Genomic DNA, 19627 nt, shown 5'->3' with positions numbered 1-19627 from the left:
GGGGGCAGACCTCGGTCCTGGATGGTGAGGTGTCGCTCAGCCCATTGGGACCTGGAGTTCCTCCGCGCCCTGGGAGGATGTCGGGGACGCCGTCAGCAGTGCAGGAGGCACCGGAGCTGATATTTCCGGCGGCGATGCAGATTTCACCCCTGACCCTGGGCGAGATACATAACTTGCCAATTTCTTTACAGCCGACATTAGAGGATGGAGGAATTGAAACCTGCGTTGAAGCAGGGAAGGAGAAGGTGGAACCCATTGGAGTAGTTCCTGGTACAACTTTTCTTACTCCTTTAATAAGACCTGAAGTGATAGACATGGAGGCCATTTGGAGTGGTTTGGAATCATTGCACAAGGTATGCTCATTTTGTTACCTCAGTTCAGAACACTAATATACAATTTAAGACTTTTGAAGAGAAATTTCAAAAACAGTCCAACAGAATAGACAATTTAGCAAAATCAATGGTAGAAGTGAAGCCTTCAATCAACTTACAATTGAAGGAAAAATGTTTACTTACTAGAAAAATGGAAAATTTGGAAAATGCAAATAGGAGTTTGAACCTTAGACTTTTAAATTTTCCTATTTCCAAATTTCAAACAGCAAGAGACTTATTTCATTCCTTCTTAAAATTAGTACTAAAATTTCCTGAAAATAATATGCCACTGTACAAAAATTATATTATTGAATATTCCTAAAGAAGATAAAGGTAAAGGAACCATAACAGGAGATTTAGATCTCACTGCTATGTTGGAAACATCTCAACAAGAAGAAATAATTACCAGATCAACCTTATTGGTAACCTTCGTTTTTCTCCAGGATAAGGAAGCAATTCTTCTTCTATTCTATAATCCAGAATTTCATGGTTCTAAAATTTCAATATTTCCTGATGTATCGAAATGGACTCAAGCCAGACAGAAGAAATTCCTGGCTTATTGTCAGTTAACTTTGAGTATGGGAGCAATTTTTCAGTTACGTTTTCCTTGTAAATGCTGCGTACCTATCAGAATACTAGATATGTATTTTATGACCCTGATCAGTTGAATTTTTTCCTTGAGGGTATAGCAGTTGGGAAAACTTCAGATCCCTCCATGATACTTGATTAAATCCAACTGTACTCTGTAATGTGATTGAACTTTTCCTGAAAACCAACTTCCCTTGGAGGTGAAGGATCGTCTCTCTTTAGGTTGTGGACTTTGAACTTAGTCATTAATGTGGAATTATTTTATAATTTGCTTGTTTTGTTTCCTTTTCAATTGTTTATTTCTACTAAATTGTTGTTTAACAATTTGTAAAAGCATATAAATAAATAAATAAATAATGAAAATGATAGCAGTTGCAAACTTTTGTCCAAGACTTGTATACATTGCATTCCCTACGAAAGTGAATCAAAAATTAAAGGCAATTGTTAAATTACACAATAACTGGAACAGAGCTAGTGAAATGCAACATATGTACTCATACATTGTCTATAAAAACATTAAATAACATTAAACATTCCTCAAAATAAAGTACTGTAGTTTAAATAGAAAAGATAGGAGGTTTACACGTACTTTCGTTCTTCATCTGTCCCACTGTTCCCTCTCCACCACCACAAGTGGATAGTTCGTCCACTCATAGTGCAGCGCCTTTAGTTGTGTGGCAGCCACAAGGTCAGAAACATGGGCGCTCCATTGCAAGATTGCACAACTGAAGAACAACGTGTTGTAGTGTGCTTTCTTTGGGCAGAGAGAATGAAACTTGTGGAAATTCACTATCGGATATTGACTCAGAATGGACATATCACCATGAATCAACGAAAGCTTTATGAGTGGGTAAAAAGATTTAAAGTGGGAAGAAAAGGTATAACTAATGTGTCCATTTTTTTCCCTCAAAACGGGACAGGACATTCACCCCCCACCCCCAGACCCTCCCCCTGGATCCCGTTAAATATAGTGCAAAATATAGACAGCAGATATAAATTCTCAAAACTGACACATTTTGATCACTAAATTGAAAATAAAATCATTTTTCCTACCTTTGTTGTCTGGTGTTTTCTTGAGTCTTTGGTTGCATTTCCTTCTGACTGTGTATCCTTTCTTTCATAAGAACATAAGAAGTTGCCTCCGCTGAGGCAGACCAGAGGTCCATCTTGCCCAGCGGTCCGCACCCGCGGCGGCCCATCAGGCCCATTGCCTGAGCAGTGGTCCCAGACTATCTCTATAACCTACCTCCACTCCTATCTGTACCCCTCAATTCCTTTATCCTCTAGGAATCTATCCAAACCTTCTTTGAAGCCTTGTAACGTGCTGCGGCCTATTGAAAGGTCACTTGGACACACAAAGTCAGAGGCGTGAAGAAGTACAAGTTTTATTCACAGCATGCATGCTGGACCCCTGAGCTCCAAGTTGGCTCAGAAGTGCCGAAACCAGGAAGTTACAGAGATATTTATTCATTTTTCTGGCTATAAAACTGAATTCTAGAAAAAGCTTTTCACGTGTTACTTTTCTTAACACTCATTGGTTCTAAGCTCACACTAGCAGGTCACTAGCAGGACACCTATCTAACTCTAACAGTTAAATGTACAGAAGGGCAGGGTACATCATGGCTCAAACTCTTATCTATTCAGCTTACAATGTGGTAAGGTAGGGACATACATTTTAGGCAGATGCAGTCAATAGATTATACACTGTTTTCAGCTATGTAGGCCAGAGCAATATTTTAAACAACAGTTAACTATTTCATGACCCTACATTCCCCCCTTTCAGGCTGGCGTACCTAAGGAGCCAAGCCTGACAAAATAAAGTTAGGGGTCAGGAAAGTCGGGGTCCCCAGTGGGTAAGGGACGATACTGGGAGAGGGCCAATGCAGCAGTGGAACGTTTGACAACAGAGTCCATAGTTCAGTGGAGCAGCTTTATGGCTATGGGGACCATACAGGGCAGGCAGCAAAGGAGCAGAGAAGACAGGGCAGCAACCAGCAAGATGATCTTCAATGCTGAACCAGAGGGCAACCAGGAACTGAAGGTACCAGAGATCCAGTCTGCAGTAAGGTCACGCCAGGTCTGGTCAGGAACATGAGCCAGTTTGGTGATACGATCCACATCGTTCTCAATCACTTTACTCAAGTTCAAGGCAGCAGTTGGAGAGGTTGAATTTATCACAGGCACAGCAGCTAGTAAATAGTCCAAAGCTAGACGATTCTGATAAATAGCAGTGCGCATTTTAGCATTCGCTCTGCCAATGGTACTCAAAGCTCGGGAGGTCTCATTGGTTATCAGTTCAAGTACAGCTTATAGACAAATAATGCAGTTCAGCATATAGATTGGGGTCCGATAGCCCCAGGTGTCATCCTCGGTCCACGTGGCAGGTCCATAAGCAGCAATGATTCGTTCTGCAGGCCAGTCATCACCCCATTCACCTATTTTAAGGGAATTGGTGGAAGTAGACCGCTTTTGGCGACCTCTGGTGTTGAATACAGGGGCTCCCAGGTGTTCACCATCGGGAAGAAGCTGGGACGAATCATGCAAAGCACACATGTACCAGTCCATTAAGCAGGCAACCAAGAGTAGGCAAACGGATCACAGAGCCAATATCAACTATCAGGAGCTGACCATAATTCATAGGAAGTTCCATTAAGCAGTGTCTGAAGGGCTGAAGACAGTGGGAAGCAACAATGGAGGTTCACAAGGCCCATCGTGAAGGTCGTGGACCTGACGTAAAAGTGAGGGTCTGTGAAGTCAGGTTTAACATGTCCAGCTGCATTGCCTCCCATAACCACTGTTCTCCCATACCAGTCCCTCCTCATACAAAATAATTGCTAACATTAAGAGTCTGACCTATAGTTTCAGCAAACTATATAAACAGATTTCTAGTGATTATAGGATATTAGTATCTACTTTCATAATTTCATAAAACTGGGAAACACCACAGAGTGATAGACAGGAGCACATGAGTGGGATACAATTCGGACATATACATCAGTACCTGGGTCTCACCTTTTACCATCAATATACAATGCCATGCAGTCTCTGGCCTTCTGGACTTGGACATTGGCATTCCAGTTATATGGGTCAGTGATAGTGAAAACCATGGGATTACAGTAGCCTGTAGTACACAAGGGGCCAGAGCTAGGACCTATAGTAAGGGAGGCAGACGGGGTATTCTTTCTCATAAAGGACAGGCTCCACCATTAGTGAAGGTTTCCTCATAGGGGCAGTTCTTAAAGGCATCAGGTTATAATAACACAGTTAATCTAGGGTGCCACACAAAACTGTATTAGGGGTAGTACCATGACCTTGAGAAACATCAAATAGCACACATGTATCACAATACAAAGACACCGGGCAAGTGGGGTCTACAATAAGAGTCTAGTTGATAAGTGGACCCTCAACATCATCAATGCAGATTTCCGCCCACTTTTAAACTTCATCACCAGTTGGTTGGAAACAGAAAATACCCTCAAACGTTTGACACTTTCTGTACTTAACTCCTTCATGTAAACAAACATCAGGCAAAGGGGCTGCACTTGTTAAGTACAAAATACAGAAGAAAGAAACATAAGTGAGGGCAACACAAATATCATATATATATATATATATATATATATATATACTAACATAGGAAACTCATTTTTCTTTCAGACACAACTTAGAAAACTTCAAACAGTTATACTCAAGACACTTGCTAAAGGCAGTGTGAACCACAGGCAGTCAATTAAACTCAAACACTTATAAAGAATTATATTCAGAACACCTGCTAAGTACAGTGGTAAATATTCAGAACTTTTGAGGTCTTAGAAAGCTTCAGCTGAAGATCCGTGTTGTAGTGGAACCATGTTTCATGTCCGGACACCTTGACAACTGTAAGAGAAGAAATTATTACAGTAAAAGGACCTATCCACCTAAGTTTCAGAGGGTCTGACTTCCAAGTTTTAGCCATACTGTATTTACAGGGACATACCCATGGACTTGTGTAGCTATCGATAGTGGGGCCCTTTCCAGGACCCATTTGTGGAACTCTTAAAGGGCTTTAGCTAAAGACTGGACCTGACTCTGGAGGATATCTGATCCCAGAGTAGCAAAGGAACCAGGATCTGGGTTCACAATGGGTGGTTGCCGGCCGAACATGAGCTCAAAAGGGGCTTAGATGGGATGCATCTAATCTGAAAAAGAACAGAAGGCAGCAGGACAGGTCAGGACAGATTAGTTTCTTCAATTCATTTTGTGAGAAGGGTCTTAAGAGTTCTGTTTATTCTTTCGACCTGACCAGAGCTCTCAGGATGGTAAGCAGCATATAATTTCTATTCAATTTGGAGGGCCTGAGCAATTTGTTGGACAACATCGGCAATGAAAGCAGGGCCATTGTCACTGCCTATAAAAACAGGGAGACCAAAGCACGGAATTATTCAGGAGGTGTTTGGTTACGTCTCTGGCGCGTTCAGTGCAAGTAAGGAAGGCTTTGACCCATCTAGTCAGGGTGTCTGTGAAGACTAGGAAGTGACTGAGGGAACGGGAAATGGGCATGTGGGTAAAATCTACAGACAGAACCTGCATCGGATATGTTCCAATAGGTTGGTATCCAAGAGGTGGCAGTCATCTGATTGGGAATTTTATTCTAGAACCGACAACACACTGTCGGACCATATTCCGGACTAGCTGATCAAGGTGATTGATAAAGAAATGTCTCTTGAGAGTCAATTTTCATAGCGGGTTCTCCAGAGTGTGCCAGATCATGGCATCTTTTGACAATCATGAGGGCCAGGTGTTGAGGAATGAATATGAGGGTACCCGCTGTGCTTGCGTTTGAAGTATCAGTGTGTGGGTCTGGATTGGCACTTGAATTGGCGCATTTTGTATCCACCCCCCTTTCAGGACAGACTGGCCCAAAATAATGCATGCCCAAGTCTGTTCCTGAGAAGCGTACTGGGGTGTAAGGGAATCCAGAAAAGGAATGATTGTATACAGAGGAGCCAAAAGAGGGGGCAGAGACTGGCAGCTCGGGCTGTGCGGTCGGCAAGGGCATTGCCACGAGAGACAAGGTCCGTCACGCGTCTGTAAGCATGGCAGAGCATAACAGAAACACGTGAGGGTAGTTGTACGTGGATCAGGCGGCCGGAGGCTATAATGAAACCTCGATGTTTCCAGATGGCCCTATGGGAATGCAAGTTAAGGAAAGCATATTTGGAGTCAGTATATATATTGCAAGACTGAGAGGCAGAGTGGCGCAGGGCAAAAGTGAGGGCATAAAGCTCAGCTTCTTGGGCAGAAGGGCCAGAAGGCAGGGGCCTGAGTCAGAAGTTTTTGGAGGCAGCGAAAAGACGCTCCTGAAGTTGGGTCCAGACAAAAGGGGCTGAGTCAGCGCCTTTGGTGGAATCATACAGAGGACGAGCAATAGTAGAGAAATCAGGGATCCAGATGGGACAGTATCCTGCAATACTGAGAAAGGTGCTCAGAGCCTTGCAGTTATCAGGGACAGGGAGACTACAGACAGCCTAGACCTCGGTGTAGGAAGGGACCTGGTACCCTTGGAGATTTGAAAGCCAAGGTAGGTGACACGAGGAAGGCATACTTGAAATCAATGTAAATATGGCCACAGGAAAATTTAAAAGGCAGACCCACTATCTGAAAGACTCAGATAAATAATAATAATAACAGTTTATATACCGCAATACCGTGAAGAGCTATGTGGTTTACAAAAGATTAGAGAAGGTACAAAATAATTGAACTTAAGATGTGTACTAACACATAAGAATTGTTCTCAATCCCTATTCTATATCAGGTTCCTACCCCAAAGAGCTGACTTATAAAATTAAGCTAAATGCAGTTCTGGATCCACCCACTAAGCAGGGTAGTCTGACACAAGCACTCTCTAAAGCAGCAGTCCCTTCACTATCAGCTGACTGGCAAAAATATTTACTTCAATACAAAAGCATTCCTAAAAATTACATTGTTATACCTAAACTTACATTTTTTATATACAGAAATACAAAACAAAGATTGGAATATACAGTAAAACTTTGGATTGCAAATAACTTGGTTTGCAAGTGTTCTATAAGACAAGCAATGATTAAATTTTAACTTGCTATACCAGCAACGTCTTGCAATACACGTACATACAGTATAGAAGCATCACATTTTCACAACTGAGCCAATGGTTCCTCTCTATATGACCCTGCAGGAATGCAGTGACTGTTCCAAACGAGCAAGGGCTTGCAATACAAGTATGTATATTTTTGTACACTAGTGCCCTGGAATACAAGCATACTTCTGGAACAAATTGTGCTCCCAAACCAAAGTTTTACTGTACTCACAAGTTTAAACATTGTTCATTTTTATTTTTATTTTTTTACAATCAACATGGGTCTCAGTAGAGACTTACTCCCCCTTCCTACAGAATTTCACAAAGGAGAGAGAGTTGCTTAAAGATCAAAGAGATCAAATTACAGATGTAGTCCTTTTCAGAACTTTTAAATTTAGACAAATAACTACTAAATTTGGACAAAGAACTTCTTTTTAGCATGGAATATAAGTTCCAGAAATCATATTTTTCATTTACATACATTTCTAAATATAGATAAACATTTTATAACATAGCCAAAAACTTTAAATCTAAAACTACTTATCTGTTTCAGGAGAAACCGCATTTGAAGTGCTAAACACTTCATGGCACTTATCAGCACAAAAGGAAAAGTACTCTCTCATGCTGTGAACAACTGACAGTTTAAACTTCACTAATACATTTGGACAGACAGAACTCATAAAAAAAACCCGGGATACTGCAGGACTTGGGAATCAGATGAAGGGAAGAATTTGGCAAGGTCTGAAGCAAGGACAGTGCTGAATAGAGAGGGGCTAATTTTAAAGCCCTGGGGTAGACGGGTCCAGGTTACTTAGGAGGTTTGTCCAGTGGAAGGGTTTTCCCATTGGAATGCAAAAATTGGCTGACTGGAAGAGGAACTGACAGCAAACGAATGCATAAAAACCTGACGAGTTATGTCCTCTTCCAGGGAGCCAGAGGGGGCCAGCCCACACCAAATATCGGCCATTCTAACTGGCACAGACAAATAAGGGTTGATTTGTTAAGTATAATCAAAGACAAATTCCTTTTTTAAAATTAGCTAACATATCAAGGGATCCCCACAGGTAGACAGACATCCCCCCATTGTGCAATGGAGGACAAAAACACTTCCCTGAATTCCTGGCCCCGCCCATCTCTGGACTAGGGAAACGCAGTACTAACAGGTCCACACTCGCTTCGTCCTCAAGGACGTCTCAGACACTCTCAAACACACAAAACACAACAGATTTCAGTTCAGTTACTCAACCAGAAAATAACAGTTCCTAGAATCCCTTTCCCACAACTTTTCAGCGACAGATCACGTGGCTTACTAGGCAGGAGACGAGAGACAGGATAGGGATGATCAATCCCCACTTACCAGATAGTGGCCACTCCAGGTACAGATACAGATACAGATACAGATTCTTGTACTTTAAACTGAGACTAGATAAGTCAGTTGAAGCGGTCCAACGTCCTGAGGTCTGCAAACCCCCCAAAAGGAAGGCAGCCGGCTAAGCAGACATATCAGCCGTAGGACCAGAAACAAGTGACCAATCGAGTAACCAGTGGTCAAGAGACCTTCAAGTCCCTGTTCGGGCGCCAAATGAAAGGTCACTTGGACACACAAAGTCAGAGGCGTGAAGAAGTACAAGTTTTATTCACAGCATGCATGCTGGACCCCTGAGCTCCAAGTTGGCTCAGAAGTGCCGAAACCAGGAAGTTACAGAGATATTTATTCATTTTTCTGGCTATAAAACTGAATTCTAGAAAAAGCTTTTCACGTGTTACTTTTCTTAACACTCATTGGTTCTAAGCTCACACTAGCAGGTCACTAGCAGGACACCTATCTAACTCTAACAGTTAAATGTACAGAAGGGCAGGGTACATCATGGCTCAAACTCTTATCTATTCAGCTTACAATGTGGTAAGGTAGGGACATACATTTTAGGCAGATGCAGTCAATAGATTATACACTGTTTTCAGCTATGTAGGCCAGAGCAATATTTTAAACAACAGTTAACTATTTCATGACCCTACACTATCACAGCCTCCGGAAGCGCGTTCCATGTATCCATCACCCTCTGGGTGAAAAAGAACTTTCTGGCATTTGTTCTAAACCTGTCCCCTTTTAATTTCTCCGAGTGTCCCCTTGTACTTGTGGTTCCCCATAATCTGAAAAATCTGTCCCTGTCTACCTTTTCTATACCCTTCAGGATCTTGAAAGTTTCTATCATGTCTCCTCTAAGTCTCTGCTTTTCCAGGGAGAACAGCCCCAGCTTTTTCAGTCTGTCAGTATATGAGAGGTTTTCCATACCCCTTATCAGTTTCGTTGCTCTTCTCTGGACTCCCTCAAGTACCGCCATGTCCTTCTTGAGGTACGGCGACCAGTACTGGACACAGTATTCCAGATGCGGGCGCACCATTGCACGATACAGCGGCAGGATGACCTCCTTCGTCCTGGTCGTGATACCCTTTTTAATGATACCCAACATTCTGTTGGCTTTTCTTGAGGCTGTGGCGCACTGTGCCTTCAAAGTTGTGTCTACCATCACTCCCAGGTCTCTTTCAAGGTTACTTACCCCTAGCAGTGATCCCCCCCATTTTGTAGCTGAACATCGGGTTCTTTTTCCCTACATGCATGACCTTGCATTTCCCTACGTTAAAGCTCATTTGCCACTTTTTGACCCATTCTTCTAGTGTCGTTAGGTCCCTTTGCAGATCTTCGCAGTATTCCATGGTTTCTACCCTGCGGTAGAGTTTGGTGTCATCCGCAAATTTAATAACTTCGCAATTTGTTCCCGCCTCCAGGTCATTAATAAATATATTGAACAGGAGCGGTCCCAGCACTGACCCCTGCGGAACTCCGCTCGTGACCCATTGCCAGTCTGAGTAATGGCCCTTTACTCCAACCCTCTGTTTCCTGCCTGCCAGCCAGTTTTTGATCCATCGGTGGACCTCCCCTTGCACCCCGTGTTTCCACAGCTTTTTAAGCAGTCTTTCGTGTGGTACCTTGTCGAAGGCTTTTTGAAAGTCAAGGTAAATGATGTCAATGGATTCCCCTTTATCCACCTGGCTGTTTACCCCCTCAAAGAAGTACAATAAATTTGTGAGGCATGACCTACCCTTGCAGAAGCCGTGTTGACTCGACTTTAGCTGTCCATTGTTTTCTATGTGTTCACAGATGCTGTCCTTAATCAGTGCTTCCATCATCTTTCCAGGGACCGAGGTCAAGCTCACCGGCCTGTAGTTTCCCGGGTCCCCCCTTGAACCCTTCTTGAAGATGGGCTTGACATTTGCAATTTTCCAGTCCTCCTGGATCTCTCCAGTTTTCAAGGATAGGTTACATATTTGACGAAGTGGCTCTGCTATTTCGTTCCTTAGTTCCTTGAGTACCCTTGGGTGAATGCCGTCCGGACCTGGCGATTTGTCGCTCTTTAGTCTGTCTATCTGCCTGAGGACATCCTCTTGACTTACCACTAGTTGGACCAGCTTTTCATCCTGATCCCCATTTACGATGTCCTCCGGTTCCGGAATATTGGATGTGTCCTCCCTCATGAAGACTGACGTGAAGAACTTATTTAACCTGTCAGCTATCTCTTTTTCCTCCTTTACCACTCCCTTTTTGTCTCCATCATCCAATGGCCCCACTTCCTCCCTTGCCGGTTGCTTCCCCTTCACATATCTGAAGAACGATTTGAAGTTTGTTGCTTCCCCCGCCAGTCTCTCCTCATATTCTCTTTTAGCTTTCCTCACCACACGGTGACACTCCTTTTGGTGTGCTTTGTGCTCCTTTTGGTTGTCCTTTGTATGGTCCTTTTTCCATTTTTTGAACGATGCTTTCTTGTCACTTATCGCCTTTTTCACTGCAGTTGTTATCCACGCTGGTTTTTTTGTTTGATTTTTTTTGCACCCCTTCCTGAATCTGGGGATGTACAGGTTCTGTGCCTCTTGCATCATGCCCATGAGTAGGGACCATGCTTTTTCTACAGACTCCATTTTCCTTGCGTTGCCGTCGAGTTTCTTTCCCACCATTTTCCTCATGCCATCATAATTCCCTTTTTTGAAGTTGAGTGCTGTCACTGTGGTTCTTTTCACCTTTGATGATCCAATTTCCAGCTTGCACTGGATCATGTTGGGATCGCTGTTTCCTAGGGGTCCTAGCACCGCCACCTCCTTTGCAGGTCCCCCTAGCCCATTGAGGATTAGGTCAAGAGTGGTATCTCCCCGTGTTGGTTCCGTGACCAGCTGCTCCATGAAACAGTCCCTTCATTTCTTTCTCTTTCTTTCTTTCTTTCTCCCTGCCCCCCTTTCTTTCTTTCCTGACACTCCTTACATGCACCCTCCTCTGTCCACCTCAAACACTTGCTCACTACAGAGCTGCTTATTTTTCTGGCCATCATGTTTTCCTCCGTTCCATAAAGCTGCAGCATGAAGCTGAACAGAAAACCATTATTGCTGTCTCCCTGCCCCCTTGTTTCCCTGCCCCCTTGTTTCCCTTTTCTTTCATTCTCTCTCCCTACAAACCCCCCCAAACCACCGATGCCAATTTCTCCAAGCTACCGCCGACGCAGCAACAGGCCAGATGCGTGCATAGAAACATAGAACATGACGGCAGAAAAGGGCCACGGCTCATCTAGTCTGCCCACACTAATGGCCCACCCCCTAACTACCTCCATGAAGAGATCCCACATGCCAATCCCATCTTTTCTTAAAATCTAGCACGCTGCTGGCCTCAACTACTTGTGGAAGATTATTCCAGCGATCAACCACCCTTTCGGTGAAGAAATATTTTCTGGTGTCGCCATTAAATTTCCCACCCCTGATTTTCAATGGATGCCCTCTTGTTGCCGTGGGTCCTTTAAGGAAAAAGAGATCCTCTTCCACCTCGACATGGCCTGTGACATATTTTAATGTCTCGATCATGTCTCCCCTCTCTCAGCGTTCCTCAAGTGAGTACAACTGCAACTTACCCAGTCGTTCCTCGTATGGGAAATCCTTGAGACCTGAGACCATCTTGGTGGCCATTTGCTGAACCGACTCAACTCTCCGCACATCTTTTTGATAATGCGACCTCCAGAATTGTACAAGCCTTACCCCCACCCCCAACCCCCGATGTTAATTCTGACATCAGAGAGGAAGTTCCAGGCCAGCAAATCGTTGCCTGGCTGGCCTGGAACTTCCTCTCCGATGTCAGAATTGATGTCGGTGGGGGGAGGGGGGAAGACTTGTGCAGTCACTGCTGCATGCACCTGATCTGTTGCTACATTAGCGAAGCAGGGAGAAGCGTTGCCTTTAGATTGCCTGTCCCGTTGTCCCCACGCACAGCTTTGGGGCGCTCTTTCTGAAAACGGGACATTTCGGCGTCCTGAAGCTGTGTGTCAACGGGACAGGCAATCTAAAAATGGGATGTTCCCATTCAAAATGGGATGTATGGTCAACAATGTGCACACAAGATTACATTGACAGGGTGGATGCCTTGATTAGAGAAGATAACGGTGTCTCAATTGGCTGCAGATTTGGATACCAGGTATGGATCTGCATTTCCCATAATGCATGATGACTTGGGATGCAGGAAAGTCTGTGCATGATGGGTTCCCAAACAGCTTACTGATCTGCACAAACAACAGCATGTGGAGGTTGTGACCCAGTTCCTGAGACGGTATGAAGATCTGAGTATTCTGGAGAAAATTGTAACCAGCGACAAGACATGGGTGTATCACTACGACCTGGAGAGAAAAAGACAAAGCATGGGTGGAGACATCCGTTTTCTCCAGTGAAGAAGAAATTCAAACGTTAGTTCTCCATCAAAATCATGTTAACCTTCTTTTGGGATATGAAGGAGCATTTTCAAGTGTAAGGGCAAACAGCGAACAGTGACAATTACTGTGAATTGCTGTGAAATGAACTTAAACCTGCAATTCACAGCAAAATAAAAGGAATGTTGCCCAAAACAGTCTTGCTGCACCATAACAATGTATGTCCTCATACAGCAGCGTGACAGAAGAGAGAGTGCAACAGCTTGGGTTAGAATGTCTTCCACATCCTCTTTATAGCTCAGATCTGGCGCCTAGTGATGATCACATTTTCGATCTACTTAAGAAGATGCTGCGAGGTCACAGATTCGCCTCTGATGATGAAGTAAAGGAAGCGGTGCTCACCTGGCTTTGGAAGCAGCTGAAAATCTTCTCTGCAGGAATGCAGAAGCTGGTTGAACAATACAACAAATGTGTCGTCATGCATGGGGACTATGTGGAAAAGTAACCTGTTCACTTGCTCACAGTTACCTCTATTAAAGCTGTTAAGTGTATTTTGCCTTTACTTTTGGATTTACCCTCATATTTCCTGTGTTCTCTAGTGTGACTTCTAAGAGCCATTAGTGATTGGTGGGATAAAAATGTTTTCAATTAAAGCTATTTTACTCTTTTGAGATCTTGCCAGTACTGGTGACCTAGCTTGGCCATTGTTGAAAACAGGATACTAGGCTTGATAGATCTCCGGTCTGTCCCTGTATGGCAATGCTTATGTTCTTAAATACATTTTAGCTTAGCATAGAACTGTGATACCAGTGTGGGAAGCCTTGCACATGCACAAGTGATTGTACTTGAAAGCTCTGTAAATCTCAAGAGCTAGATATTTTCATACCACACCAGGCTCTACCAGAGGATATCGCCCATGAAGGAGAACATATACCCCCTAATTATTTATATATATATATATATACATATATATATATATATATATATTATTAGCGCTAAATGGCTTGTTAACAAATTTAATTGTGCACACAATTTGGGCACATGCCCAAATTTACATGTGTATTTTTGAGTGCTATATATATAGCACTCAAAAATGCACATGTTCTATGCTAAGCTAAAATGTATTTAAGAACATAAGCATTGCCATACAGGGACAGACCGGAGATATATATATATATATATATACTAGTCTTTAAGCCCGTTACATTAACGGGTGCTAGAAAGCAGCCCCCTTTCCCTCTCCCCCCTCCAGTTCCTCCCTGTCTCTCCGTAGCCCCCCTTCTGTCTTCCCCCCCTAAGCAAAATGATCTGCCTCCCAGCACACCCCTCCCCCCCGATGCAGCTCCCTTTCCCTCTATCCTGCCAATTCCTCCCTGACAGTGTCTCCGTGGTCCCCCTTCTGTCTCCCCTCCCAAGCAAAGCTGTCTGCCTCCCAGCACACCCCTCCCCCCCAAAGCAGACCCCTTTCCCTCTACCCCTCCAATTCCTCTCTGACTGTCTCTCCGTGGCCCCCATTTTTTCTCCCCCCCAAGCAAAGCTATCTACCTCCCAGCACACCCCTCCCCCAAAGCAGACCCCTTTCCCTCTGGCCCTCCAGTTCCTCCCTGACTGTGTCTCCGTGGCCCCCCCTTCTGTCTCCCCCCCAAGCAAAGCTGTCTGCCTCCAAGCACAGCCCTTCCCCAAAGCAGGCCCCTTTCCCTCTCCAGCTCCAGTTCCTCCCTGTCTCTCCGTGGCCCCCCTTCTGTCTCCCCCCCCCCAAGCAAAGCTGTGTGCCTCCAAGCACACCCTTACCCCAAAGCAGGCCCCTTTCCCTCTTCCTTCCCGGTTCCTCCCTGTCTCTTCGTGGCCCACGCGATTTTCTCTTCTCGCGGTCTGGCCAGCTCCCCTAGTCCCTTGCCACCGCCGCCACCCCCTTCCTTTCCCGCGGTTGACAAACCTCTTGCCTCCAGTAGCCGCTGCAGCACTGTAAACACGTTGCTTCGCGGCCTCTACTGCCCCGATTTGCTCTTCCATGTCCCTGATGACGTCATCAGAGAAACGGAAGAGCAAATGAAGGCAGTAGAGGCCGCGAAGCAGCGTGTTTACAGTGCTGCGTCGGCTGCTGGAGGCAAGAGTTTTGTCGACCGCGGGTAGGGAAGGGAAGGGGGTGGCGGCGGCGGCAAAGGACTAAGGTAGCCGGCCAGACCGCGAGAAGGGTAGGCTGAGAGGAACCCGGGACCGTGGCAGAGGCTCGTTGCACAGTGTAAATTCAGTTGCTCAGTGTGAGGCTTCCTTCGCTCTTCCGGGTCTGCATTCCGACTCCTCAATGCGCCAGCCTGAGCCGGCATAGGCGGTTGAGGGTGGAAGGTTGTGGTCGGAGTTGCTAAGCTGCAGCGGATGTGTGAGTTGCGAGTGTGGGGCCTGCAGCGGCGCGAGGTGGAGACGGAGAGCAGGCTGTGGTGACGTTGTAGGCGCGCATGCGCACTCGTATTTTCGGGACATCTCAGGGAACACGTTTTTTTTAGTGCGCATGCGCGTCTACCATTTTATTATATTAGATATATATATATAGCACTCAAAAATGCATAATTAAATTTGTTAACAAGCCACTTAGCGCTAATAATTGGGTGCGAACAATCAGTTATTGGCAATAATTGGATTTTACGCATACATCTATTCTGTAAAGGTGTATGTGTAAATTTTCTGTGTTGATCTAAAAAGGGGTGTAGCCATGGGAGGGGGGTATTGCGGGTTCAGGGGCAGTTCTAGGATTTGTGCACAGTATTCTAGATTTCAGGGGATCTGCACCTAATTTATGAGCGTGGATTTAGTTCAGTTGGTGTAAATTCTTATACCCAAAACTGTGGATCCTGGTATTATTTGCTATTCTTGGAGCACCGTTTATAGAATAGTGCTTATTGTGTGTATTATTATGGCGCATATTTTTGAGTATCAAAGAATTGAGTCCTTAGCCTTCAATCCTTAACCTGCAAGTTAGCTAACTTGATTTATTGTATAAGGATGAGATGCTGTGATTTGATTAAAATCTCTTTTGCTTTAATAAATAATATAAAATCCAGAGATCCTTATTTTTGTATTAATTCATTCATTTTTAGCTTCAAATGCATGACAGAAAACCTAAGGAGTCAAATCTTATCTACCCGGAACTGGTTAGAACAGGAACAAGAGCGCATTGAAAAGGAACTGTCACAAAAAATTGAGGAACTGTCATTGTCCATTAAGGAAAACTGTGTAGGTTTCTCTATTAAAGAATACGTGGTTTTGGTGTATCTACAAAAAAATTATCTAAAGGGATCTTTTGCACTTAGATAAATTTGGAAAATATTTAGGGGCCTATGTACTAATATGTAATAAAGCAAACAAGTAATATGTAGTAGAAGAGTGGTTAGAACACCCTGAGGTTGTGAGTTCCATTCCTACTGCCGCTCCTTGTGACTCTGGGCAAGTCACTTAACACTTCATTGCCCCAGGTACAAAATAAGTACATGCCTAAAATATGTAAACCATTTTGATTATGTAAACCACAGAGAAAAAGTGGTATATTTTATTTATTTTCATTTGAAATATTTTTTATCTGCCTAAAAACCTAGGCAGCTTACAATAAAACATTCATAATCACTTTAAACAAAATGTAAGCAGTATATAAATTTTTTTAATAAATAACATTAAAACTAATAAGACATCATTTACATCACCCATATGCTATAATAATAGTGCAGACAACTCTCTAAGTTCATAGATCTTCTGTTCAAAAGAATACCTGGACCAAAAAAATAAGTTTTTAATAATTTCCTACACTTCAAAACATTGCCACATAAACATAAATTCCTAAGCATAGCATACCACATAACTGGACCTGCCACTGAAAAGGAAAACTTTGCTGTATCAACATAATGTACCTTTATCCTATCCATGTTAATCAGAAGCTTTGTGCCACAATATTTGCAGAGCTCAAAAATAATGAGCTATGTTGCATGTCAAACTCATGCAAAAAGAACAAGCTTTTGCTAAGATCTGTAAACTGCTATTGCAGGAAAGTTAACTACACCTTAAGAGGTACAAATGTCTTTTCCCAAGAGCATCGGGATGCTAACATACAAATTGAGGCTGTCACAGAAGATTTTAAGGACATGACCAAGTTTAAAAATAAATAAAAGCTCTCCATCCATTGTATAAAGATCACTGGTAGAATGGTGGAATAGTGATAAGGAGATCGCAATCAAATCATAAGGTTATTGTAATTTCCTTGGTACCACTGGGTACTACAAATAATTTGTAGCAACTACAGTGGACTTGCGTATTCTGTTCCCCCTCCTGGGTTGCCGCTGTTTTTCTGTGTTTGGAAGAATGATACGAGACATGCTCCCTAACTCCACCTGATGATTAAAAGTGTAAAAAATGACCCTCCTTGCATACTGCCCCTCTTCCAAAAAGAAAAGGCACACCCCAGTAATTTCCTTGATGCTTCCCCTACACCTACTGGGACATCTAGGGCTCTAGTGGGAGCAAGAGAGATACCATCTTGAAACATAGTGCTGCCAGGGCACTTCTTGGGAGGAAGAGAAATTTTCTATACTTTTAATCATGGAATGGGGAACCAGGGAGGAATAGCATGCCTCTAACAACTATCTAAGTACATAGAGAATGACAAAGTGACAAATTTGTCCCCATCCCCATGGGATCTATCTTCATCCCCATCTCAAGCCTGCGAGTTATGTCCCTGTCCCTGCAAAGCTCTAGCATCATCTATACATGCCTCGAACACTTTAAAATCATAAGTGTTTGAGGCTTGTGCAGATAGGGACAGAGAACGTACATCAAAAGAGAGAAGGTTTTTTTAAAACTAGGCCAGCTTAGAGACTAGCAGGCCTTGGATAGGAATTTGCCATCTCACATTGCTGTGGTCAGAAATAATTAATGCTTTCAGTCACAGTAATGTTATAAAAATTATCCCAGTATTTACTAAACTGGAGTACTTGGATACCACAGTAATTTTCCTGCAGTAAAATGGCATGGTAATGTGCCATTTGGCCGCATCTTAGCAATAGGTCCCTTAATATTTACTCAGTCTATTTGTCAATTATTTTCTTTTGCATTATTTGATCTTCCAATTATTTCAAACTAGTGAGAGGTAAATGAAAAACTAGTCTTTTTTGACTAAGCTAGGAGAGCATTTAATGTGTTTCTGTTGACACTTTATGCTATTGATTAAGTCAAATTAACTTGGAAAATATACAGTCTGATATTCAGCTGCTGTGGTCAGCATTTTTAAAAGCTCTGGTTCTGGCAGTTACATAAAATTTGGATATTGAGCACTGGTATACGGATTGCAGCTAGTATCTGGATAGAACAGTGATATATATTCGAACTACATTACACTTCGAACTGCTGTCTGGTTAAGGTAGAAAAAGTGTTCTCCTAACTTTATCCAGATACTTGTCTGGTTTGCAGTCTGGCTATTGCTTCTAACTGGATAACTGTGCACCACCATAGAACTATTCAAACAATGCCAAGGCAGTCTAAGAATATTCAGCGACACCATCTGGTTAGCTGCAGCTCCACAGTCATGGAGTCACGGCCACAAAGAGATTGATAAGCACTGATTTCCTTCATTTTCTCCAGGAAAGTACTGAACATATTTACTATTGAAAATGTGTCAAAATTAACACTGGCATGCTATATGAGGTTACCATCTTTTGGGGAAAGTTGTAGCCAAGCTGGTGAGATGACTTTTATGCATTACTTGGTGCTATCTGAGCCCCTGATGCAGCCCTTACATTGGGTGAAATATAGTTGCTGTTGGACTTGTTTTGTTGTATTTTTACCTATCGCACATGACCTTTTACAAAGTTGCAGTGCATGCTAAATGCCAAGCTGCCCATTGTGTTCCTATGTGCGGCTTGGCATTTAGTGTGCAGTGCAGCTTTGTAAAAGCACGCCACAGAGAATAAAGTTTTGAAGAAAGCATTCCCTGAGTCTGATCTGCTTTCTGCCACCTAAAATAATTTAAGGCATCATCCAGACTGGGCTGGGCTACATAAAGTAGTTAATTGATAGTACTGAAAACTTGCTGGGGAAAAAATAGCAGTTGGTTCTGCATTTCAATTTTCAGACGTGATCAGTATACCCCAAGTGTAATGCTTAAAATTCCTGAACAGACCAAAAGATTTGGTGTGAAATATGAAATTGAAAGAAATTTCACTTCCTGATTCTTATTCTCAGAATAGAATGAACAATTACTAAGAAAATAATCAATTATTTCCACTAAACTTAGAAAATCAATGAAAGGGCTGTAGCAGAAAAATTCCACCAGATGTCAGTACGACTTGGTAAAATAGAAGACATACAAAAAACGAATATGGAATCCCTCCGAATGAGACGTGTTATGGATAAATTAAATTCTCGTACTACCAAGATTGAACTGCTAATGAATGAAGAATTAAAGGAAATTAAGGCGGAGCTTAATTCTGGTAGGTTGAAATTGTCAAGACTTTTAAGCTTATGAATACCAAGAAAACAGAACCTGCTTCAATAGAAAGTAAAGGTGAATGTTTTGCTTCGAAATGCATTAAAATCAAGAACAGTATTGAGCAGGATGCTGCCTATGTAATTCTATATGGAAAAAGTAAATCTGACAAATATGTATTCATAACTTTATATGGCTAACTTGACTGTATAAAGTTATACATTGTATTTCTGCATTTGATTTAAATGCATATTTGGAGAGAAGGTGAATTTTGCTACTTTCAGCATAACTTTAGATGTTTCCCTTAAAATGTTCCTGACCACTCTTATTTTTATCTGCATAAATCTTATTTCCTCTTCCTGCATTTTTGTTT

General features: G+C 42.8%; 1 protein-coding gene across 1 annotated transcript in view; it reads left to right on the top strand.

The window, feature by feature from the left end:
• Positions 1 to 19293, top strand: part of FAM81A (family with sequence similarity 81 member A) — a 121005-nt gene extending 101712 nt beyond the window's left edge. Inside the window, exons 7-8 of the mRNA XM_033919803.1 lie at positions 15884 to 16019; positions 19063 to 19293. Coding sequence (XP_033775694.1) covers positions 15884 to 16019; positions 19063 to 19293 — 367 coding nt within the window. The remainder of the gene's footprint in view (positions 1 to 15883; positions 16020 to 19062) is intronic.
• The last annotated feature ends 334 nt before the right edge of the window (positions 19294 to 19627 follow it).

Source organism: Geotrypetes seraphini, chromosome 14 (assembly GCF_902459505.1).
Source record: "Geotrypetes seraphini chromosome 14, aGeoSer1.1, whole genome shotgun sequence".
Classification (NCBI taxonomy): Eukaryota; Metazoa; Chordata; class Amphibia; order Gymnophiona; family Dermophiidae; genus Geotrypetes; species Geotrypetes seraphini.
This window is presented reverse-complemented; position numbering and strand designations above follow the sequence as displayed.